At 54.3% G+C, this 25,675-nt stretch overlaps 2 protein-coding genes across 2 annotated transcripts in view; one reads left to right on the top strand and one right to left on the bottom strand.

The window, feature by feature from the left end:
* LOC137344330 (tubby-related protein 3-like) overlaps positions 1-10,915 on the top strand; it is a 104,588-nt gene extending 93,673 nt beyond the window's left edge. Inside the window, exons 15-17 of the mRNA XM_068007192.1 lie at positions 4,411-4,509; positions 5,766-5,937; positions 9,313-10,915. Coding sequence (XP_067863293.1) covers positions 4,411-4,509; positions 5,766-5,937; positions 9,313-9,446 — 405 coding nt within the window. The 3' untranslated portion in view covers positions 9,447-10,915. The remainder of the gene's footprint in view (positions 1-4,410; positions 4,510-5,765; positions 5,938-9,312) is intronic.
* LOC137344331 (uncharacterized) lies at positions 10,460-17,883 on the bottom strand. The gene is made up of 3 exons (XM_068007194.1): positions 17,759-17,883; positions 16,584-16,662; positions 10,460-10,516 (listed from the first exon to the last, which is right to left on the bottom strand). Exons 1-3 carry the CDS (start codon positions 17,881-17,883, stop codon positions 10,460-10,462), a joined length of 261 nt encoding a protein of 86 aa, XP_067863295.1.
* Positions 17,884-25,675: the final 7,792 nt, after the last annotated feature.

The following is a 25,675-nucleotide window of genomic DNA, read 5'->3' on the forward strand; positions in this document are numbered from 1 at the left end:
ATCAGTATGGGTAGAGATAGGAAATAGTAACGGCAAGAAGTTTATAGGCCCCCTAACAGTAACCACACTGTTGGACAAGGTATACAGGAAGAAATAATGGGGGCTTGTGAGAAAGGAACAGCGATAATCATGGGTGATCTTAATCTACATATAGATTGGAAGAATCTGATTGGCAAAGGTAGCCTGGAAGATGAGTTCACAGAGTGCTTTCGGGACAGTTTCTTAGAGCAGCACGTTCTACAGCCAACCAGAGAGCAGGCTATTCTAGATCTGGTAATGTGTAATGAGACGGGATTAATTAATGACCTCATTGTAAAGGAGCCTCTAGGTAGCAGTGACCACAATATGATTGAATTTCGCATTCAGTTTGAGGGAGAGAAGAGTAAGTCTAAGACTAGTGTTTTAAACTTAAATAAGGGCAATAATGGGGGCATGAAGACAGAGCTGGCTAAAGTGAGCTGGGGACTTAGGTTAAGGGATAGGTCAGTAGAGATGCAGTGGCAGACATTCAATGAGATATTTCATAACACTCAGCAAAGATACATTCCAGTGAGAAAGAAAGACTCTAGGGGAAGGACGTACCATCCGTGGCAAACTAAAGAAGTTAAAGATAGTATCAAATTGAAAGAAAAAGCATACAATTCCGCGAAGATTAGTGGCAGATCAGAAGATTGGACAGAATATAAAAAACAGCAAAGAGTGACTAAAAGAATAATAAGAAGGGAGAAATTAGAGTACGAGAGAAAGCTAGCTAGAAATATAAAAACAGACAGTAAGAGATTCTACAGGTATTTAAAAAGGAAAAGAGTAAGTAAAATGAGTTTTAGTCCTCTAGAGAGAGTCTGGGGAATTAATAATGGAGAATAAGGAAATGGCGGATGAATTGAACAGATATTCTGCGTCCGTCTTTACTGTAGAGGATACAGAAATAATTGTCAATCAAGAGGTGAAAGGGAGGGAGGAACTTAAAACATTTACAATCACCAGGGAAAGGGTTCTGAAAAAAATATTGGAACTAAAAGCTGACAAGTCCCCAGGTTCTGACGGACTTCATCCTAGGGTTTTAAAAGAAGTGGCTGCAGAGATAGTAGATGCATTGGTATTAATTTTCCAAAATTCCCTAGATTCTTGAAGGGTCCCATCAGATTGGAAAATAGCAAATGTAACTCCTCTATTCAAGAAAGGAGGGAGACAGAAAGCAGAAAACTAGAGGCCAGTTAGCTTAACATCTGTCATAAGGAAAATGCTAGAATCTATTATTAAGGAGGTTAAAGCAGGGCACTTAGAAAATCTCAATGCAATCAGGCAGAGTCAACACGGCTTTGTGAAAGGGAAATCGTGTTTGACTAATTTATTAGAGTTCTTTGAGGAAGTAACAAGCAACGTGGATAAAGGGGATCCTGTGGATGTGGTGTACTTGGATTTCCAGAAGGCTTTTGACAAGGCGCCACATCAAAGGCTACTACACAAAATAAGAGCTCATGGTGTAGGGGGTAACATATTAGCATGGATAAAGGATTGGTTAGCGAACAGGAAACAGAGAGTAGGCATAAATGGGTCATTTTCAGGATGGCAAGATGTAACAAGTGGAGTGTCACAGGGATCAGTGCTTGGGCCTCAACTATTTACAATCTGTATCAATGACTTGGATGAAGGGACCGGATGTATGGTTGCTAAATTTGCTGATGACATAAAGGTAGGTCGGAAAGTAAGTTGTGAAGAGGACATAAGGAGTCTGCAAAGGGATATAGATAGGTTAAGTGAGTGGGTAAAAATTTGGCAGATGGAGTATAATGTGGGAAAATATGAACTTATCCACTTTAGCAGGAGGAATAGAAAAGCAGTATATTATTTAAATGGAGAGAGATTGCAAAACTCTGAGGTACAGAGGTATCTGGATGTCCTAGTACATGAATCACAAAAAGTTAGCATGCAGGTACAGCAAGTGATTAGGAAGGCAAATGGAATGTTGTCATTTATTGCAAGGGGAATGGAATATAAAAGTCGAGATGTTTTGCTACAGTTGTACAGGGCATTGGTGAGACCACATCTAGAATACTGTGTGCAGTTTTGGTCTCCTTATTTAAGAAAGGACATAATTGCTTTGGAGGTGGTTCAGAGAAGGTTCACTCGACTGATTCCTGGGATAGGGGTTATCTTATGAGGAAAGGTTCGACAAGTTGGGCCTGTATACACTGGAGTTTAAAAGAATGAAAGGTGATCTTATTGTAACATATAAGATCCTGAAGGGACTAGAAGGGGTAGATGCTGAGAGGGTGTTTCCCCATGTGGGAGAGACTAGAACTAGGGGACCCAGTTTAAAAATAAGGGATCTCCCATTTAAGACGGAGATGAGGAGAAATTTTTTCTCTCAGAGGGTCGTGAGTCTGTGGAACTCCCTTCCCCAGAGAACGGTGGAGGCTGGGTCATTGAATATTTTTAAGGCTGAGTTGGATAGATTCCTGATTAACAAGGGAGTCAAAGGTTATAGTAGGTAGACAGGAAAGTGGGGTTGAGGTCACAATCAGATCAGCCATGATCTTATCAAATGACAGAGCAGGCTTGAGGGGCCGAATGGCCTACCCCTGCTTTTAATTCGTGTGTTTGTATGTCACTGGCTGTACCAGCTCTATTGTGCAGGTGACACTGGCTGTACCAGCTCTATTGTACAGGTGTCACTGGCTGTACCAGCTCTATTGTACAGGTGTCACTGGCTGTATCAGCTCTGTTGCACAGGTGACACTGGCTGTACCAGCTCTATTGTACAGGTGTCACTGGCTGTACCAGCTCTATTGTACAGGTGTCACTGGCTGTACCAGCTCTATTGTACAGGTGTCACTGGCTGTACCAGCTCTATTGTACAGGTGTCACTGGCTGTACCAGCTCTATTGTACAGGTGTCACTGGCTGTACCAGCTCTATTGTACAGGTGTCACTGGCTGTACCAGCTCTATTGTACAGGTGTCACTGGCTGTACCAGCTCTATTGCACAGGTGACACTGGCTGTACCAGCTCTGTTGTACAGGTCACACTGGCTGTATCAGCTCTATTGTACAGGTCACACTGGCTGTATCAGCTCTATTGTACACTTCCATAACAGCACACCCCAGTAGCCCTGGATGCTATTTTCTACAGGTGGATAAATGACTGAGTGCTATACCAGTGCAAGCAGCAGAAAATTGTGTGAATGTCTAAATTACATCAGTGCCTAAGTTTTTGTTTAACTGCAAACTGGCAGTTGGCACCAGTCCAAAACCCAAACAGAAAATTAGTCTGGGTGCTCCATGGGTGGGACTCTGGTGTCATGCATCTCTGCCCATTCATCCAATCAGGTACGCCCACTTTACAGCCATTGAACAGGGGGTAATTGATCACATAATCCACCCTGGTGTGTTTGTGTGTGTGTGTGTGTGTCTACACCTACCTAGCCCAGGGCTCCCACTCTCAGTGCTACCTCAGTAGCAGGAGTGAGTGTGACGACAGACTCCTCCTCAATGAGACGTGCCTCTGGGGCGGTGCCTTCTTGTGCTGGGTCATGAGCTGGCCTTGCAATTACTGCCAGCACTTGGGACCCGCCTGCAGGCTGGCTGCTCCTGCCCACAGCCTGGCACTTTCTGCCCACAGGCTGGCACTTCCTGCCTGCAACCTGGCACTTTCTGCCCACAGGCTGGCACTTCCTGCCCACAGGCTGGCACTTTCTGCCCACAGGCTGGCATTTCCCGAGCCCTTTGAGGGGGAGGCCGGCTGGGCTGGACAGATGTGACGTCACCCCAAAAGTTACCTCCACTGTAACATGCTCTGGCTGCAGGTGTTCCTTACAGATGACCAGGAGTCAACATGGGAACACATACGACTGAAAACATACCAACGTATGAAGATGATGGACAGGAAAAGATCTACTGGTCTGTTCAGCCTGACCCACACGATCGTGATGCCTCACGCAGCACAATACAGACACTCCCCACCTGCCCAAGGCCGTGTAATCTCCCGGGTGAGGCAGAAAAATAGATTCTTTTTAGAAAGCAGGCCAATTAGTGGAATAAAAATTGTGAAATTCCTCTCCGACACACCATGACCTCCACCATCAAGGTTCTCTCGAGCTGATCCCCTCACCAATCCAGAAGTGGGACCCTCCTGTAAATTAGAACCGCAAGTCTCAATATCCAGTCACAGCGTCTGTGAGAGAAACAGGTCTACACTTTGAAGCTCTGTCCCTCGAGCTCCCCTGACACTGCTCCTGTTGCTCCATGTTGGAATGTCAGATCAGGGTATTTAATGTCAGGCAGGGTTTGCAATCGGAACTAGTCAGAGATTCTTTGTAAGTGCAGATAAACCATGTTACGGTGTTCTGATCAATGTTGTGCTCACGTGTTTTTATGTAGCTTAACACAAAGTTGTAAATTGTTTACAGGAGATAAATGTGCTTGGATTCAAAGGGCCCAGGAAGATGACGGTGATTATCCCAGCGATGGATGAGGACCAAGAACGCATTCCCTTCCGACCACGCAACGTGAGTTGGAACGTTCTTATGATCCATTCTTATGATCTAATTCCAAGCAACTGAGTTCCTTGTCTCGCAACCAGGCTCTGATCCTAGATACCAGGGCACCTGTTTCTGGAAACTATTGGCCACTGGAGTAAACCATTCCACCTCCCCCACTCCCCCGCATCTGGAGTAAACCATTCCACCTCCCCCACTCCCCCGCATCTGGAGTAAACCATTCCACCTCCCCCACTCCCCCGCATCTGGAGTAAACCATTCCACCTCCCCCACTACCCCGCATCTGGAGTAAACCATTCCACCTCCCCCACTCCCCCGCATCTGGAGTAAACCATTCCACCTCCCCCACTCCCCCGCATCTGGAGTAAACCATTCCACCTCCCCCACTACCCCGCATCTGGAGTAAACCATTCCACCTCCCCCACTCCCCCGCATCTGGAGTAAACCATTCCACCTCCCCCACTCCCCCGCATCTGGAGTAAACCATTCCATCTCCCCCACTCCCCCGCATCTGGAGTAAACCATTCAACCCAACCCCCACCCCCAGCACTGGAGTAAACCATTCCACCAACCCCCCATTACTGGAGTAAACCATTCAACCCAACCCCCCACCCCAGCACTGGAGTAAACCATTCCACCTCCCCCACTCCCCCGCATCTGGAGTAAACCATTCCACCTCCCCCACTCCCCCGCATCTGGAGTAAACCATTCCACCTCCCCCACTCCCCCGCATCTGGAGTAAACCATTCCACCTCCCCCACTACCCCGCATCTGGAGTAAACCATTCCATCTCCCCCACTACCCCGCATCTGGAGTAAACCATTCAACCCAACCCCCACCCCCAGCACTGGAGTAAACCATTCCACCTCCCCCACTACCCCGCATCTGGAGTAAACCATTCCACCTCCCCCACTCCCCCGCATCTGGAGTAAACCATTCCATCTCCCCCACTCCCCCGCATCTGGAGTAAACCATTCAACCCAACCCCCACCCCCAGCACTGGAGTAAACCATTCCACCAACCCTCCACAACTGGAGTAAACCATTCCACCCCCCCCCCAACTGGAGTAAACCATTCCACCCCCCCCCCCCCCCCCCCCACCACAACCGGAGTAAACCCCTCCATTCATCCCCCCCTCGACACCCTAGCAAATTTGGTTCCACATTAATGTCTCCCCAGGCTGTTGAGGCCTGCTGGGCCTGTGTTTGGAGATGAACGTGAGGTGATATGCACTGTAGGCTAAATGAATGTGGCCGTCCCTTTAGGACAAAGATAGCCTGCTCTCGAGATGGCAAAATAAAAACATGGAGAACTTAATCGAGGTGCACAACAAGAGCCCGGTGTGGAACGATGATACTCAGTCCTATGTGTTGAACTTCCACGGCAGAGTGACGCACGCCTCAGTGAAGAATTTCCAGATCGTTCATGAGAACGATGGTAAGTAACATCTCTGATCTGTCGTGTTTACACTGAGTGCTGTAACACTTTACGTCTTTATAAAGCAAGACTTTTTTTTTGTGAATGTGACTGCTTCTAGCCCCTCCCTAATTGGATTTCTTTTCCCCCTTCCCCTATCTCCATGTAGCATTCCCCACTGGGAGGCCACAGAGGAACTTCCCTCAGATCTCCACTACTACACTCAGACTTTGGCCCACTGTCAGAGCAGCCTATCCCTCGTCTCGTCTCGTCTCGTCTCGCTGTCTGAAGGGGATGTCTGGCTTTCCAGTCAGTGACAAAGCTGAGTCTGGGAGATCAGCAGTGTGCATGCTTTTTTTAATCTTTATTCATTCTCGAGGTGTGGGAGTCGCTGGCAAGGCCGGCATTTATTGCCCATCCCTCGTTGCCCCTTGAGAAGGCGGTGGTGAGCCGCCTTCTTGAACTGCTGCAGTCCGTGTGGTGAAGGCACTCAGTAGCGGTTTGATGTGGCTGAGTGGCTTGCTGGGCCACTTCAGAGCGCAGTTAAGATTCAACCAGATCGGTGTGGGACTGGAGTCCCGTATCCACCAGACCGGGGAAGGACGGCAGGTTTCCTTCCCGAGGGGACATTAGTGAACCAATTGGAATTTTACGTCAATCCGACAGCTTTGTGGTCACTTTTGCTGATCCCCAGCTTTATATTTGCCACATTTTTTAAAACTGAATTCAATTTCTTAAACGGCCCTGGTGGGATTTGAACTCACGTTCTCTGGATTATTAGTCTGTGAGATAACCACTACACAACCATTCCCAAACATTAATCCATATTCCAATGCTTCGCATTACTGCTTCAAAGTAGAATGGCGAACCTAGGTGACATCTCATTCATATCTTACATGTCTTTCATTTCTAAAAGATTGGCAGTACTCAAAGTAGAAAAGTCACCTGGTCTAGATGGAATGTATCCTAGGTTACTGAGGGAAGTAAGGGTGGAAATTGCTGAGGCTCTGGCCACAATCTTCCAATCCTCCTTAGATATGGGGGTGGTGCCAGAGGACTGGAGGATTGTAAATGTTACACCCCTGTTCAAAAAAGGGTGTGCGGATAAACCCAGCAACTACAGGCCAGTCAGTTTAACCTCGGTGGTGGGGAAACTTTTAGAAACGATAATCCGGGACAGAATTAACAGCCACTTGGACAAGTGTGGATTAATTAAGAAAAGCCAGCATGAATTTGTTAAAGGCAAATCGTGTTTAACTAACTTGATTGAGTTTTTTGATGAGGTAACAGAGAGGGTTGATGAGGACAATGATTGATGTTGTGTATATGGCCTTCCAAAAGGCATTTGATAAAGTGCTGCATAATAGGCTTGTCATCAAAGTTGAAGCCAGTGGAATAAAAGGGGGCAGTGGCAGCATGGATACAGAATAGGAAACAGAGAGTAGTGGTGAACGGTTGTTTTTCGGACTGGAGGGAGGTGTACAGTGGTGTTCCCCAGGGGTCGGTGCTGGGACCACTGCTTTTTATGATATATATTAATGACATGGACTTGGGTGTACAGGGTACAATTTCAAAATTTGCAGATGACACAAAACAGTGAGGAGGATAGTGATAGACTTCAAGAGGATATAGACAGGCTGGTAGAATGGGCGGACACGTGGCAGATGAAATTCAACACAGAAAAGTGTAAAGTGATACATTTTGGTAGGAAGAACAAGGAGAGGCAAAATGGGTACAGGAACAGAGAGATCTGGGGGTATATGTGCAGAAATCGTTGAAGGTGGCAGGGCTGGTTGAGAAAGTGGTTAAAAAAGCATACGGGATCCTGGGCTTTATAAATAGAGGCATAGAGTACAAAAGCAAGTATTTTATGATAAACCTTTATAAAACACTAGTTCGACCACAACTGGAGTTCTGGGTACCATACTTTAGGAAGGATGTCAAGGCCTTAGAGTGGGTGCAGAGGAGATTTACTAGAATGGTACCAGAGATGTGAGACTTCAGTTACGTGAAGAGACTGGAGAAGCTGGGGTTGTTCTCCTCAGAGCCGAGATTAAGGGGCGATTTATTAGAGGTGTTCAAAATCATGAAGGGTTTTGATAGAGTAGCTAGGGAGAAACTGTTTCCAGTGGCAGATGTGTTGGTACCCAGAGGACACAGATTTAAGATCATTGGCAAAAGAACCAGAGGAGAGATGAGGAGAATTTTTATTACACAGCGAGTTGTTATGATCTGGAATGCACTGCCTGAAAAGCAAATTCACTAATAACTTTCAAAAGGGAATTGGATAAATACTTGAAGGGGAAAAATTTGAATAGCTCTTCAAAGAGCCAGCACAGGCATGATGGGCTGAATAGCCTCCTTCTGTGCTGTATCATTCTATGATTCTATGAAATTAGCCAGTCACCCCACGGGTTTCAGGTTTTGTCACAAATACTTGAATTTTGCCCACGTTTGCATCAGTTCAGGTTCAAAGGGCAATCACTGGTGGAATGAGGAGGTGACCATTTCAGGAATTCCAGGAATGTGCCAGGTTCGATTCTCAGTCGGCTGACCTGAGCTGGGAGTGGCAGTGGGAACATTACAATTGCCCTCAGCACGGAGGAAGGGGGGAAAAGAAATATCAGCTGGGGCTCCCGCTCCCGATGGCTGCCCGCTGACTGCTGCCGGCAAGTGTCCATTTGTCACCTCGGGTGAGGTCACCATCAGGCTTAGCTGTGGGGTCTCCCTCCCTCCCACGGTCAAACAGCTGGCTGGGACTCGCTGTCTAGGCTCGCACGTAAAGAATGGCCACTTAGGTGAGATACCAGAGGGGCTGTCTGTAGCCGTGTCACAGGAAACATCCGACCTTCCATTTAGGGGAGAGGGCAGGGGAGGGTCGTCAACCCTGGTAGGACAAATTCCTGGAGGTTTCATCACATGACCCTTCGCCTCCGACCGCTCTGCCCGCAAACTCCTGCCATTGGTCACCTGACATGTCCATCCTCGCAGGGCACCGCCTTCTCCCGCTGAGCGGAATGTTGGTTTTTGGTTATCCGATTGGATGATTCTTGACTGTCAGTCAAACAGCCAAATTTTCCAATCTCCAATATTTTTTATAACTAATAAATGAAATTGTTCAAAGAAAATGAAAGTAACAGACAATATTGTTTACTGTCCCTATTTTGTTTCTGGAGTTGCTCACAGCAGTGTCCAGGAAATTAGTCTTTAATCCCTGGAGGCTCCAGGGCAATCCTGGGAAGGGGGGGTTGGTAACCCTGGGGAGGGGGCAAAGAATAAAATGAATTTTTGAGCGCTCCCTAGAGTGATGTGGCCATTTTAAAAGCTGTTCGGTGAGGGTTTGAATGCATTTTCTATTGGTATTAAGGCAGCCTCTCTTTTCTCCAACCCTCACAGCTGACTACATTGTGATGCAGTTTGGGCGTGTGGCAGATGATGCCTTCACCATGGATTACCGGTACCCGATGTGCGCTGTCCAGGCGTTCGCCATCGCCCTTTCCAGCTTTGACGGGAAACTGGCTTGTGAATGACGCGTGCGGCCGAGCTCCCGTGCCACACAGATCGTTTTACTGAAGTGCGCTTTAACTTAAGGTGTAAATCTAGTGTTAGAATAAAGAGACGAAGTAGGTGGCAAGTGTGTCTGCAATGTTGTGCGAGAGTTTTCTCAATGGCGGACCAGGGCAACAGGACAGGGAACTGAAGAAATGATTGGCTCCGTGATTAAACTGTGTGACTGGAAAGTACATCGTCCAAAATGGCGGAGGCAGCGTCCAAAATGGCGGAGGCGGCGTCATCCAAAATGGCGGAGGCAGCGTCATCCAAAATGGCGAAGACACTTTAGTATTTGTTGCATTTTGAGTCATATTTTCTTCGGGGGGGGGAGGGGGAGGGTTGGAGACGAGAATGATGTTTCTAGTTCATATCACCATTTTTTTTTTAAATGTCTGATTCTAATTATCCTCTCAGCAGCAGAATAAAATAAAAATATCTCTGATGAGGTCAGGTACCCGTACGTTTTGTGCTGTAGCAACCATTTTCTTACGAATTGGAATTGGCACTACGATAGGGAAGGAGGGCCTAGCCTTGGTACAATGCATACTGGGAGTTTAACATTCTCTGGTTAACTTGTTCACGTGAAGTCTCTTCGCGCGCTATTTTAAAATAACACAGCGAGGAATTTTCCGCAAATGTATTGACCGGTTTAGTGCACCTCGCCCTGTGTCGCTAGCACGTTTCCGGGGTGGGGGGAGTGAGTCGCTCCATGTCAAGAGGCTGTTCTGAAGTGGCAGCACCCCTTAAAATGAACAGAGCCACCCTCTGGGGTGTAGGTGTGTTGCTCCCCATCAGTGACTGTGTTGAAATGGCTCCTCGGGAGAGGAAGATCCAAACCACAGGCTTCACGAGGCGAGACAAAGCACGGTATTTTAATATCGGTGCGCCTGTTATGTCTTCCAGACAGAGACTGAGGGAATAACCTGAGTAAATGTGAACACCTTCGAGTTTCCCCCTTTCACTTTAAGGGGTTCACAGATTGTAGGTGTTCTTAAAAAGAGCCGTCAAACCGGCGAAAATTATAAAGAAAACTGCGAATAATGGAAATCTGAAATAAAAACAGAAAAATACTGGAATTACACAGCAAGTCAGTCAGCATCTGTATCGAGAAAAGACGGGTTATAACATTTGGGTGTGTATCTTTCATCAGTTAAACTGCTGGGATTGTGCAGCGAGAGAGAGCAGCCAGCAGAGGGCAATAGTAAAGCCCCTACAGCTCTGGGAGGTGATCAAATGACTCCTTTCTGTAAGGTTATTCACAGGCGGGCTCCAGCCCCATGGACCGAGTGTGTGATGTATATGCTGACCATTGTACTTGCATGTTGTTAGTTGAACACCAGAGGGTGCCCTGGACATACTGTAGCACACTCCAGGGCCTCCCCATTTAACCCAATGTTGTATCTTTGGGGAGGGTATTCCAGAGTCTGAAATAAAAGCAGCCATTATATTGCCACACCCAACTTGAGTGTTTATTCCTAACAGTCAAATCAAATGAGATTCATTTACTGTATTGGAGAATTGAGACACAGACGGCACTGACTTGCTCTGCTGCCTCTCTAGTGTGTCAGAAGCTGTGTCCGACTTTCCTTCATCTCTTCACCTCACTTTCATCTCCAAGGAAAGCTGGACAGACCAGAACACATTGGTACAAACTCACACAAAGAGAAAGTGACAGTTTACAAGGCGGGGAAATCCTCCTTATGATCTGCTCTGTGAATCATGTTGGAAGCTCAATGTAAAACAGACCAGGTGCAGGTAGAGGGTGGTGGATGTGGGCTTTGTTTTTTCTGTATTAGATGCCCTTTATTTGAGGGAGCTGATATTTGGAACTCCTTTGGGGAAAAAGCCAAATTTGTACACAGAAACCCAGAACTCATCTCTCACAATGGCCAGAGAGTTTCTCCGGTGAGTATCTGAATCAAACCAGAAAGGGAAGGCCCAGAATTAACTCCTGGCTTCGTGCTGAGTTAATTGGGTAGTTGTAAGGGCACGACTATTGCCCTCAGCACCCTGGGCTGCAGAGGAGAAAACCAGCCAGCATTCCAGCTCCTGGTCCCTGCTGTGTGTTTGCGAGAGACAGGGTGTGCGCGTGAGACAGGACGCACGTGAGAGAGGGAGAGGGAGAGGGAGAGGGTGAGGGCGCGCCTGAGAGAGAGAGGAAGAGGGGGGAGAGGGCGCGCATAGGCGAGAGGGAGAGGGGGCGAGGGAGAGGGGGCGAGGGCGCGCATGAGAGAGGGGGCGAGGGAGAGAGGGAGAGGGGGCGAGGGCGCGCATGAGAGAGGGAGAGAGGGAGAGGGGGCGAGGGCACGAGGGCGCGCATGAGAGAGGGGAGAGGGGGCGAGGGCACGCGTGGGAGAGGGAGAGGGGGCGCATGAGAGAGGGAGAGGAAGAGGGAGAGGGGGCGAGGGCGCGCGTGGGAGGGGGAGAGGGGGCGAGGGCACGCGTGGGAGAGGGAGAGGAAGAGGGGGCGAGGGCGCGCGTGGGAGCGAGCCGCGAGGAAGAGAGGGGCGAGGGCACGCGAAGGAAGAGGAGAGGGGGCGAGGGCACGCGAGGGAGAGGGAGAGGAAGAGGGAGAGGGGGCGAGGGCACGCGTGGGAGAGGAGAGGGGAGGGGGCGAGGGCCACGCATGGGAGAGGGAGAGGGAGAGGGGGCGATGGCACGCGAGGGAGAGGGAGAGGGGGCGAGGGAGAGGGGGCGAGGGAGAGGGAACGAGGGCACGCATGAGAGAGGGAGAGGAAGAGGGGACGAGGGCACGCATGAGAGAGGGAGAGGAAGAGGCAGCGAGGGCACGCATGAGAGAGGGAGAGGGGGCGAGGGCACGCATGAGAGGGAGAGGGGGCGAGGGCACGCATGAGAGGAGAGGGGGCGAGGGCACGCATGAGAGAGGGAGAGGGAGCGAGGGGGCGCGTGGGAGAGGGAGAGGAAGAGGGAGAGGGGGAGAGGGGGCGAGGGCACGCGAGGAAGACGGAGAGGGGGCGAGGGCACGCGTGGGAGAGGGAGAGGGAGAGAGGGGAGAGGGGGGGGCGAGGGCACGCGTGGGAGAGGGAGAGGGGCGAGGGCACGCGTGGGAGAGGGAGAGGGGGCGAGGAGAGGGAGAGGGAGAGGGGGCGAGGGAGAGGGAGCGAGGGCACGCATGAGAGAGGGAGAGGAAGAGGGGGCGAGGGCACGCGTGAGAGAGGGAGAGGGGGCGAGGGCACGCGTGAGAGAGGAAGAGGGGGCGAGGGCACGCGTGAGAGAGGGAGAGGAGAGGGGGCGAGGGCACGCGGGGGAGAGGGAGAGGGAGAGGGGGCGAGGGCACGCATGGGAGAGGAGAGGGAGAGGGGGCGAGGGCACGCGGGGGAGAGGGAGAGGGAGAGGGAGAGGGGGCGAGGCACGCATGAGAGAAGAAGAGGGAGAGGGGGCGAGGGCACGCGGGGGAGAGGGAGAGGGAGAGGGGGCGAGGGCACGCGTGGGAGAGGGGGCGAGGGAGAGGGAGAGGGGGCGAGGGAGAGGGAGAGGGGGCGAGGGAGAGGGAGAGGGGGCGAGGGAGAGGGAGCGAGGGCACGCATGAGAGAGGGAGAGGGAGAGGGGGGCGAGGGAGAGGGAGCGAGGGCACGCATGAGAGAGGAGAGGAAGAGGGAGCGAGGGCACGCATGAGAGAGGGAGAGGGGAAGAGGGCACGCGTGAGAGAGGGAGAGGGAGAGGGGGCGACGGCACGAGAGGGAGAGGGGGCGAAGGCGCGCGTGGGAGAGGGAGAGGGAGAGGGGGCGATGGGCGCGCGTGGGAGAGGGAGAGGGGGCGAGAGCGCGCGTGAGAGGGGTCGAGGGCGCGCGAGGGGAGAGGGGTCGAGGTGCGCGCGAGGGAGAGGGGTCGAGGGCGCGCGAGGGAGAGGGGTCGAGGGCGCGCGTGGGAGAGGGAGGGGGGGCGAGGGCACGAGAGGGAGAGGGGGCGAAGGCGCGCGTGGGAGAGGAGAGGGGGCGAGGGCACGAGAGGGAGAGGGGTCGAGGGCGCGCGTGAGAGGGGTCGAGGGCGCGCGAGGGAGAGGGGTCGAGGGCGCGCGAGGGAGAGGGGTCGAGGGCGCGCGAGGGAGAGGGAGAGGGAGAGGGGGCGAGGGCACGCATGGGAGAGGGAGAGGGAGAGGGAGAGGGGGCGAGGGCACGCATGAGAGAGGAAGAGGGAGAGGGGGCGAGGGCACGCGGGGGAGAGGGAGAGGGAGAGGGGGCGAGGGCACGCGTGGGAGAGGGAGAGGGGGCGAGGGCACGCGTGGGAGAGGGGGCGAGGGAGAGGGAGAGGGGGCGAGGGAGAGGGAGAGGGGGCGAGGGAGAGGGAGAGGGGGCGAGGGAGAGGGAGCGAGGGCACGCATGAGAGAGGGAGAGGGAGAGGGGGCGAGGGAGAGGGAGCGAGGGCACGCATGAGAGAGGGAGAGGAGAGGGGGCGACGGCACGCATGAGAGAGGGAGAGGGGGCGAAGGCGCGAGAGGGAGAGGGGGGCGAGGGCGCGCGTGGGAGAGGGAGAGGGGCGAGGGCGCGCGTGGGAGAGGGAGAGGGGGCGAGGGCGCGCGTGGGAGAGGGAGAGGGAGAGGGGGCGAGGGCGCGCGTGGGAGAGGGAGAGGAGAGGGGGCGAGGGCGCGCGTGGGAGAGGGAGAGGGGCGAGGGCTGCGCGGTGAGAGGGGTCGAGGGCGCGCGAGGGAGAGGGGTCGAGGGCGCGCGAGGGAGAGGGGTCGAGGGCGCGCGTGGAGAGGGAGGGGGGGCGAGGGCACGAGAGGGAGAGGGGGCGAGGGAGAGGGAGCGAGGGCACGCATGAGAGAGGGAGAGGGAGAGGGGGCGAGGGAGAGGGAGCGAGGGCACGCATGAGAGAGGGAGAGGGGGCGAGGGCACGCATGAGAGAGGGAGAGGGGACGAGGGCACGCATGAGAGAGGGAGAGGGAGAGGGGGCGACGGCACGAGAGGGAGAGGGGGCGAAGGCGCGCGTGGGAGAGGGAGAGGGAGAGGGGGCGATGGCGCGCGTGGGAGAGGGAGAGGGGGCGAGGGCGCGCGTGAGAGGGGTCGAGGGCGCGCGAGGGAGAGGGGTCGAGGGCGCGCGAGGGAGAGGGGTCGAGGGCGCGCGAGGGAGAGGGGTCGAGGCGCGCGTGGGAGAGGGAGGGGGGGCGAGGGCACGAGAGGGAGAGGGAGAGGGGTCGAGGGCGCGCGAGGGAGAGGGGGTCGAGGGCGCTCGCGCGAGGGAGAGGGAGAGGGAGAGGGGGGCGAGGGCACGCATGGGAGGGAGAGGGAGAGGGAGAGGGGTCGAGGGCACGCGGGGGAGAGGGAGAGGGAGAGGGAGAGGGGGCGAGGGCACGCATGAGAGAGGAAGAGGGAGAGGGGGCGAGGGCACGCGGGGGAGAGGGAGAGGGAGAGGGGGCGAGGGCACGCGTGGGAGAGGGAGAGGGGGCGAGGGCACGCGTGGGAGAGGGGGCGAGGGAGAGGGAGAGGGGGCGAGGGAGAGGGAGAGGGGGCGAGGGAGAGGGAGAGGGGGCGAGGGAGAGGGAGCGAGGGCACGCATGAGAGAGGGAGAGGGAGAGGGGGCGAGGGAGAGGGAGCGAGGGCACGCATGAGAGAGGGAGAGGGAGAGGGGGCGACGGCACGCATGAGAGAGGGAGAGGGGGCGAAGGCGCGCGTGGGAGAGGGAGAGGGGGCGAGGGTCGCGCGTGGGAGAGGGAGAGGGGGCGAGGGCGCGCGTGGAGAGGGAGAGGGGGGCGAGGGCGCGCGTGGGAGAGGGAGAGGGAGAGGGGGCGAGGGCGCGCGTGGGAGAGGGAGAGGGAGAGGGGGCGGAGGGCGCGCGTGGGAGAGGGAGAGGGTGGGCGAGGGGCTGCGCCGTGAGAGGGGTCGAGGGCGCGCGAGGGAGAGGGGTCGAGGGCGCGCGAGGGAGAGGGGTCGAGGGCGCGCGTGGGAGAGGGAGGGGGGGCGAGGGCACGAGAGGGAGAGGGGGCGAGGGAGAGGGAGCGAGGGCACGCATGAGAGAGGGAGAGGGAGAGGGGGCGAGGGAGAGGGAGCGAGGGCACGCATGAGAGAGGGAGAGGGGGCGAGGGCACGCATGAGAGAGGGAGGGGACGAGGGCACGCATGAGAGAGGAGAGGGAGAGGGGGCGACGGCACGAGAGGGAGAGGGGGCGAAGGCGCGCGTGGGAGAGGGAGAGGGAGAGGGGGCGATGGCGCGCGTGGGAGAGGGAGAGGGGGCGAGGGCGCGCGTGGTGAGAGGGGTCGAGGGCGCGCGAGGGAGAGGGGTCGAGGGCGCGCGAGGGAGAGGGGTCGAGGGCCGCGCGAGGGAGAGGGGTCGAGGGCGCGCGTGGGAGAGGGAGGGGGGGCGAGGGCACGAGAGGGAGAGGGGGCGAAGGCGCGCGTGGAGAGGGAGAGGGGGCGAGGGCGCGAGAGGGAGAGGGGGCGAGGGCACGCTGGGAGAGGGAGAGGGGGCGAGGGCACGAGAGGGAGAGGGGCGAGGGCGCGCGTGAGAGGGGTCGAGGGCGCGCGAGGGAGAGGGTCGAGGGCGCGCGAGGGAGAGGGGTCGAGGGCGCGCGAGGGAGAGGGAGAGGGGGCGAGGGCACGCATGGGAGAGGGAGAGGGAGAGGGAGAGGGGGCGAGGGCACGCGGGGGAGAGGGAGAGGGAGAGGGGGCGAGGGCACGCATGAGAGAGGAAGAGGGAGAGGGGGCGAGGGCACGCGGGGGAGAGGGAGAGGGAGAGGGGGCGAGGGCACGCATGGGAGAGGGAGAGGGGGCGAGGGCACGCGTGGGAGAGGGGGCGAGGGAGAGGGAGAGGGGCGAGGGAGAGGGAGAGGGGGCGAGGGAGAGGGAGAGGGGGCGAGGGAGAGGAGCGAGGGCACGCATGAGAGAGGGTAGAGGATGGGGGAGGGAGAGGGAGGGAGAGGGGACGAGGGAGAGGGAGCGAGGGCACGCATGAGAGAGGGAGAGGGGGCGAGGGCACGCGTGGAGAGGGGGCGAGGGAGAGGGAGAGGGGGCGAGGGATGAGGGCGAGGGGGCGAGGGAGAGGGAGAGGGGGCGAGGGAGAGGGAGCGAGGGCACGCATGAGAGAGGGAGAGGGAGAGGGGGCGAGGAGAGGGAGCGAGGGCACGCATGAGAGAGGGAGAGGAAGAGGGAGCGAGGGCACGCATGAGAGAGGGAGAGGGGACGAGGGCACGCATGAGAGAGGGAGAGGGAGAGGGGGCGAGGGCGCGCATGAGAGAGGGAGAGGGGGCGAGGGCGCGCGTGAGAGGGTCGAGGCGCGCGAGGGAGAGGGGTCGAGGGCGCGCAAGGGAGAGGGGTCGAGGGCGCGCGAGGGAGAGGGGTCGAGGGCGCGCGTGGGAGAGGGAGGGGGGGCGAGGGCACGAGAGGGAGAGGGGGCGAAGGCAGCGCGTGGGAGAGGGAGAGGGGGCGAGGGCACGAGAGGGAGAGGGGGCGAAGGCGCGCGTGGGAGGAGGGAGAGGGGGCGAGGGCGCGCGTGGAGAGGGAGAGGGGGCGAGGGCGCGCTGTTGAGAGGGTCGAGGGCGCGCGAGGGAGAGGGGTCGAGGGCGCGCGAGGGAGAGGGGTCGAGGGCGCGCGAGGGAGAGGGGTCGAGGGCGCGCGAGGGAGAGGGGTCGAGGGCGCACGAGGGAGAGGGGTCGAGGGCGCGCGAGGGAGAGGGAGAGGGGGCGAGGGCGCGCGTGGGAGAGGGAGAGGGGGCGAGGGCGCGCGTGAGAGGGGTCGAGGGCGCGCGAGGGAGAGGGGGCGAGGGGCGCGCGAGGGAGAGGGGGCGAGGGCGCGCGTGAGAGGGGTCGAGGGCGCGCGTGAGAGGGGTCGAGGGCGCGCGAGGGAGAGGGGGCGAGGGCGCGCGAGGGAGAGGGGGCGAGGGCGCGCGTGGGAGAGGGAGAGGGGGCGAGGGCGCGAGAGGGAGAGGGGGCGAGGGCGTGAGAGGGAGAGGGGGAGGGGGCGAGGGCGCGAGAGGGAGAGGGGGCGAGGGCGCGAGGGGGCGAGGGCACTCGTGGGAGAGGGAGCGAGGGCGAGGGCGTGCGAGGGAGAGGGAGAGGGAGAGGGGGCGAGGGCGCGCCTGAGAGAGGGAGGGGGAGGGGGCGAGGGCGCGCGAGGGAGAGGGGGCGAGGGCGCGCGTGGGAGAGGGAGAGGTAGAGGGAGGGGGCGAGGGCGCGCCTGAGAGAGGGAGAGGGAGGGGGCGAGGGCGCGCCTGAGAGAGGGAGAGGGAGGGGCGAGGGCGTGCCTGAGAGAGGGAGAGGGCGAGGGCGCGCCTGAGAGAGGGAGAGGGAGGGGGCGAGGGCGCGCCTGAGAGAGGGAGAGGGAGGGGCGAGGGCGTGCCTGAGAGAGGGAGAGGGCGAGGGCGCGCCTGAGAGAGAGTGTGCGCACGTTGAAGGTGATGGGACATCGTGTGAGGAAAGGGTCGGGCTTGGATATGCTGTCCCTGTACCCAAATGGCCCACCATCACTTCCTGCCAATACTCACACACTAGCAGAGTATCAGAGGATGACCAGCCCCTGTGGAACTGTAGCACGGTTTTCTTTCTGAGGAAAGAAAGAGGTGAGGAGAAAAAACGGGTGGAGAATAATTTTGAGAATAAATACAGAAATGATTACATTAATAAATACAATCTCAACAAAAGGGTCTCAACCATGCGACAGAAATGATCTACACTTTTAGCCAGAGAGAGAGAGAGAGATATTGAGGCCTTCGCTAGGAATGGAAGTCAGGAAACAGCTGAGAGCATCTCACGAGCCGAAGAACACACGTCTCGAACAAACACTTACATCACCAAGTGACAAACTGAGCAGCCGCATACCCCTAGTTAACCAGCGGTGATGGGCACAGTGGACCTGTGTGGTATGGTCACCGGGTAACCAGCGGTGATGGGCACAGTGGACACATGGATTACGGTCACCGGGTAACCAGCGGTGATGGGTATGGTGGACACATGGATTACGGTCACCGGGTTACCAGCGGTGATGGGTACAGTGGACACATGGATTACGGTCACCGGGTTACCAGCGGTGATGGGTATGGTGGACATGCTCTCTGTTGGTAATTAGCTCTCCCTTACAGCTTCTAATCTCCCTTTCTTTCTCCATCTCAGTTTTTTGTCTCTCTTTATTTTATTGATATTATGTGTCTGTGCTCCCCTGAACCTTCCTCTCTTGTTCCTCCTAAGCTGCAAATATAGCGTCCTGTGCAATCTTCCTGCTCCCTGCATCCTCTGTTGAAATGAAGACTTAATCCATGGTCTTCTACTCTAAATTTACCAGACCTCAAAACTGTAGAGCTCTTTATCTCCTCAGTCACCCCTTCTTCCTACAGCCTACAGGCTTCTAAAACCCTGGCTACCATTACTTGATTTACCTCATCTTTTCCCCCGCTCTTTTTATCTTTGGTGGTGTCCTGCGCAGTTGGCCTTTGATTCTTAGCACAAGACCACTGGGGATTAAAATGGCCTCTCAGTGGAAGAGAGGTAGAAATATCTTCAGACAAGTGTACCTGCTCACTATAGAAGCTTGTTAAATATGCGCTGGGGGTGGAGGGAAGAGAGTCACTAAACAGAGCTCACTGTGGTGTACAGTTCCTCAATCTGTGAGGAGGGATTTGGGAACAATCACATCCCTTGGGTCCTTGCCTTTTACGATCGACTCTGAGCTCAGCGTCCAACCACATATCCTCTCCATCACAAGACCGCAAGATTCCACTTGCAGAACATTGCCCGTCTCCGCCCCTGCCTCAGCTCGTCTGCTGCTGAAACCCTCATCCATGCTTTTGCTACCTCCAGACTGGACTATTCCAGTGCTCTCCTGGCCAGCCTCCCATCTTCCACCCTTCGTAAACCTGAGCTCATCCAAAACCCTGCTGCCCGTATCCTAACTCGCACCAAGTCCCGTTCACCCATCACCCCTGTGCTCGCTGACCTACATTGGCTCCCGGTCCGGCAACGCCTCAATTTTAAAATTCTCATCCTTGTGTTCAAATCCCTCCGTGGTCTCACCCCTCCCTATCCCTGTAACCGCCTCCAACCCCACAACTCTCCGAGATCTCTGCGCTCCTCCAATTCTTGCCTCTTGCGCATCCCCGATTTTCACCGCTCCACCATTGGCGGCCCTAAGCTCTGGAATTCCCTCCCTAAACCCCTCTCTCCTCCTTTAAGATGCTCCTTAAAACCTACCTCTTTGACCTAATATCTCCTTTTCTGGCTCAGTGTCAGATTTTGTTTGGTAATCGCTCCTGTGAAGCACCTTGGGATGTTTTACCACGTTAAAGGCGCTATATAAATGCAAGTTGTTGTTGTTGATCCACAAACTTGGGCGATATGACAGTTGCCTCAAGGAAAAGCTGAGTGTATGGTGCTTTAAAACAAAAACAGTAAAAAAATAATTTACTGGTAAAGCTCTTCCGCTGCCAATCAATGACAGGAGGTGAGTGATCCATCGGCCCAGGCTACGTGGTCTGTAGTATTCCCGTTGGGCAGCAGATGGTGCCACGTCCACCTCTATCAGGTGTTCCAGTCACACTGTGGGACCACACCAACCTTGGGAGAGAGGAGGGAGATCAGAGGGAGAAGGTTGTGTCCTGTCAGAGACCTCTGTAGGATTGTGTTAGCCGATTCAGGAATCATTTCAGCTCATTGGTCCTGTTTCACTGCTCACTGGCAAACCAGAGTACAATGCCCATTTGTCGATGGTCAGCTCTCCCAGAAATAAAATTCACATGGAATTCTACAACACAGAAACAGGCCATTCGGCCCAACTGGTCTATGCTGATGTTTATACTCCACACAAGCCCCCTCCCTTTCTAATTACCTTTTCCAACTCTGCCCCCCCCCCCATATATCCCTCTATTCTCTTCTCCCTTGTCTGTGAATCGAGCCTCCCCTTAAATGCATCTACGCTATCTGCTTCAACCATTCCATGTGACAGCGAGTTCCACATCATTTTCACCACTCTGTGTAAAGAAATTCCTCCTGAATTCATTACTTGATCACGGTGAGTTACTGATCTAAGTCACCAATTGTCTGAGGCGTTTGGTTTTGTTTTGAATGGGCTGTCAGAAGTTGCTAGAATGTAAACCAGGCGGCAATGGTCTAATATTTCAAATCAAAGTACATTTTATGGGTGTGGAGGCATTTATTAATCAACGAATTAATTATTCAGGCTCTCGGAGAACTTACGTCACCAGAACTCGAGCTGTCACCCTACCCCTTAACCTAGCTCCAAAAGACAACCGTATTCTTGACACTAGCTGGTCCATCTGGGGAGACAGTCGGAGCACAGGTTAAATCGGAGGTTAGGTAAGCTGTCCCACTCGAGTTAGTGGATGACCATGGAGCCCTTTATAGTCCAGCAAATATAACTTTCTACTGCTGGAGCTCGTGACTTTTGTAGGAAACTTCAAATCGCACTATAATCTCCCCACCACCCTCGCGTTGTATAGAAAACGTGCATTTATATAGCACCTTTAGAGTCCTCAGGACGACCCAAAGCGCTTTACAGCCAATTAAATACTTTTTGAAATGTAGCCACTGTTGTAATGTAGGAAACGCGGCAGCCAATTTGTGCACAGCAAGGTCCCACAAACAGCAATGTGATAATGACCAGATAATCTGTTTTAGTGACGTTGGTTGAGGGATAAATATTGGCCAGGACACCAGGGAGAACTCCTCTGCTCTTCCTCATAATAGTAAGGAATCTTACAACACCAGGTTATAGTCCAACTGTTTTATTTGAAAATCACAAGCTTTCGGAGGCTTTCTCCTTCTTCTCCGAAAGCTTGTGATTTTCAAATAAAACAGTTGGACTATAACCTGGTGTTGTAAGATTCCTTACATTTGTCCACCCCAGTCCATCACCGGCATCTCCACATCCTCATAATAGTGCCATGGAGTCTTTTACGTCATCCTGAAAGACGGCACCTCCAACAATGTAGCACTCCCTTAGTACTGCACTGGAGTGTCAGCCTTGATTACGTGTAAGGTCTCTGAAGTGGGACTTGAACCCACAACTTCCTGACTCAGCGGTGAGAGTGCTACCACTGAGCCATGGCTGATACAAGCCCACACTAAGAATATCTGTGATGTGGAGATGCCGGTGATGGACTGGGGTTAACAATTGTAAACAATTTTACAACACCAAGTTATAGTCCAACGATTTTATTTTTAATCCCACAAGCTTTCGGGGGCTTTCCCCTTCCTCAGGCGGTGTGGAAATATTGGGAAGACCAAAGTCATCGTCTTCGGACCCCACCACAAACTCCGTTCCCTAGTCACCGACTCCACCCCTCTCTCTGGCCACTGTCTGAGGCTGAACCAGACCGTTCACAGACTTGGCGTCCTATCTGACCCAGAGATGAGCTTCCGACCACATATCCGCTCCTTCACCAAGATCACTTCCACCTCCGTAACATTGCCCGTCTCTGCCCTGCCTCAGCCCATCTGATTCTGAAACCCTCATCCATGCCTTTGTTACCTTTAGACTTGACTATTCCAATGCTCTCCTGGCCGGCCTCCTATCTTCCACCCCCCATAAACTTGAGCTCATCCAAAACTCTGCTGCCCGTATCCTAACTCGCACCAAGTCCCATTTTTCCATCACCCCTGTGCTCGCTGACTTAAGTTGGCTCCCGGTCTGGGGGAACGCCTCGATTTTAAAATTCTGATCCTTGTTTTCAAATCCCTCCATGGCCTCGCCCCTCCCTATCTCTGTAACCTCCTCCAGCCCTACAACCCTCCGAGGTCTCTGCGCTCCTCTAATTCCCGCCTCTTGCGTATCCCCAATTTTAATCGCTTCAGCCTTCAGCTTCCATCCGACCCTGTTACAAATCCTGGGGACAGAGTCATTTTAATGCCCGGGGTAGGCCGCTGGGAACTGCAAAGACACATCAACGGCACCCACCCCCACCTTCCCACACAGGCCCAGACCCACCCAGACCCGCCCAGACCTGCCCAGACCTACCCAGACCTGCGCAGACCCACCCAGACCTGCCCAGACCTGCCCAGACCTACCCAGACCTGCGCAGACCCACCCAGACCTGCGCAGACCCACCCAGACCCGTGCAGACCCGCCCAGACCCGCGCAGACCCGCGCAGACCCGCCCAGACCCGCCCAGACCCGCACAGACCCGCCCAGACCCGCACAGACCTGCACAGACCCGCCCAGACCTGCCAAGACCCGCCCAGACCCGCCCAGACCCGCACAGACCCGCCCAGACCCGCACAGACCCGCCCAGACCTGCACAGACCCGCCCAGACCTGCCAAGACCTGCCCAGACCCGCCCAGTCCTGCCCAGACCTGTTCCGCCTGAGGTCACATTAGGCCCAACTGGGCTGAAAGAAAAATTTAACTTCAACACCAACAACAACAACTTGCATTTATATAGCACCTTTAATGTAGTAAAACATCCCAAGGTGCTTCACAGGAGTGATTATCAAACAAAATTTGACACCGAGCCACATAAGGAGATATTAGGACAGGTGACCTAAATCTTGGTCAAAGAGGTAGGTTTTAAGGAATATCTTAAAGGAGGAGAGTGAGGTGGAGAGGTTTAGGGAGGGAATTCCAGAGCTTAGGACCTAGGCAGCTGAAGGCTGGAGCAGTCGGGGGTTTCATCCCCTTAAACCTGCACCTGTAGAGTGGCCACCCAGGGATTTTGAGGCTTTGGTGTAGATACCTGTTGACATGCAATTTAACGCAGTGTGTACCTGGTTCTGTAACAGAGCCTAAGAAGGCGTATTCAATATTGTACAACTCAATGTAAGAGAGTCTGAATCAAACCTTACCACACAGACACCATTACCTCTCACCCCCTGACAGCATGTGAGATCCACCCCACGTTTAGATATTGATGAGAGGAAGCTGTAAATGCTCTAACTGGTGGTGTTCAAACCCCACCCAGTCCAGGGACAATCACAGCTACTTAACGTGATTTTAATGGGATCGTTCAACATTGTCAGTGTTGAGGGAGGGAGAGGATTTTGTCTTTTCAAAAACAAGTGTCAAGAGCTCAACCTTTATTTTTTCCATCAAACCTGATCTTCCAGTTTTGTTGTTCGTCTTTCCTCAACCTTGGCAAGGGTTTAAATTGCATCCACAGTGAAACAGGAATGTGTCAAAACTTCTCACAAAGGCTTTCCCCGGGGGGGGGGGGGGGGGGGGGGGAAGGAAGAGGGAGGTTGTTGAAAGAGCAGCCTTTCTACCCTTTTGATCATGCTGAAGACTTTCAGCAGCGCCCTTAGACATTTTATGTGCTTCACTGAGTGAGGGCTCGGCTCCGAGACTGAAGACTGAGATTGTTTGCTTAAGTTGAAGCAGATGTTTCTGGAGCTGTCCGTGAGATGTTCTCAGGCACGGTGTGGGTCCCTGAGAAAAAGCATTCTTTCTTGCAACCTGGAGCAGGGTTGAAGTGGCAGCCGGAGCAGACTGGAGCGGGATAGAGTCCATCCATTGTCCATATAAAGGGGGATTCTGCTCAATGAGTCAGTGCTCACTTGCTGACTTTAAATAACCAATTGTGGGGTGACGCTGGATTGTCCCGGTGTCACTAACAGAAGTACCCCTTCAACATGAGGAGGCACTACTAATATAATTAAACATAAAATCTAATGAAACTAAAATAAACTCATAATATTATCAGTGTCAATAACTTGAATGAGTGTGAGTGTGTTTTTGAAAAATGTTTTCAATTATTTCTTTGACAGGTGATGTACGTGAAGTAAGCAAGAAACAAATCAGTATATTGTATAAAAATACCAGGCGTGTGGGTTATTCAATGATCAGGGACTTCCCGTAAGCACTGCCAAAACAACTTGTAGTACAGGACCAGTCAGTTCATACCATATAGCTTCAAATCCTAGCCCATTATCACCATTGTTCTCCTTGTACCCATGGAGCTCTCTCTACCACATTCGGCATGTGATGGTGTTAATAAAGGACATTATTCTTTATCATTGTTTATCTAATCAACTGCGTTATTTTGTAAATGAAGTTATGGTGAACCTTTATAAGTCATTGGTTAGGCCACAGCTTGAGCATTGTGTCTTATCCTGGGCACCATATCTTAGGAAGGAAGTCAAGGCCAAGGAGAGGGTGCAGAGGAGATTTACCAGAACGGTACCAGGGTCGAGGGAATTCAGTTACATGGAGAGACCTGAGAAGCTGGGGTTGTTCTCCTTAGAGCAGAGAAAGTTAAGGAGAGATTTAATAGAGGTGTTCAAAATCATGAAGGGTTTTGATAGAGTAAATAAAGAGAAACTGTTTCCACTGGCAGAAGGGTCGGTAACCGGAGTACGCAGATTGGCAAAGAGCCAGAGGGGAGATGCAGAGAAATTATTTAAGCAGCGAGTTGTTATGATCTGGATTGCACTGCCTGAAAGGGTGGTGGAAGCAGATTCAATAATAACTTTCAAAAGGGAATTGGATAAAGACTTAAAGGGGAAAATTTGAATAGCTCTTTCAAAGAGCTGGCACAGGCACGATGGGCCGAATAGCCTCCTTCTGTGCTGTATCATTCTATGATTCTATGAAATTAGCCAGTCACCCCACGGGTTTCAGGTTTTGTCACAAATACTTGAATTTTGCCCACGTTTGCATCAGTTCAGGTTCAAAGGGCAATCACTGGTGGAATGAGGAGGTGACCATTTCAGGAATTCCAGGAATGTGCCAGGTTCGATTCTCAGTCGGCTGACCTGAGCTGGGAGTGGCAGTGGGAACATTACAATTGCCCTCAGCACGGAGGAAGGGGGGAAAAGAAATATCAGCTGGGGCTCCCGCTCCCGATGGCTGCCCGCTGACTGCTGCCAGCAAGTGTCCATTTATCACCTCGGGTGAGGTCACCATTAGCTGTGGGGTCTCCCTCCCTCCCACGGTCAAACAGCTGGCTGGGACTCGCTGTCTAGGCTCGCACGTAAAGAACGACCACTTTGGCTGCTGCATGCACAGCTGCTCTTTGGCTGCTGCATGCACAGCTGCTCTCTGGGTGCTGCATGCACTGCTGCTCTCTGGGTGCTGCATGCACTGCTGCTCTCTGGGTGCTGCATGCACTGCTGCTCTCTGGGTGCTGCATGCACTGCTGCTCTCTGGGTGCTGCAAGCACGGCTGCTCTCTGGTGTTTCATGCACGGCTGCTCTCTGGGTGCTGCATGCGCTGCTGCTCTCTGGGTGCTGCATGCACTGCTGCTCTCTGTGTGCTGCATGCACGGCTGCTCTCTGGGTGCTACATGCACGGCTGTTCTCTGTGTGCTGCATGCAC

The sequence above is a fragment of the Heptranchias perlo genome, chromosome 27 (assembly GCF_035084215.1).
Source record: "Heptranchias perlo isolate sHepPer1 chromosome 27, sHepPer1.hap1, whole genome shotgun sequence".
Classification (NCBI taxonomy): Eukaryota; Metazoa; Chordata; class Chondrichthyes; order Hexanchiformes; family Hexanchidae; genus Heptranchias; species Heptranchias perlo.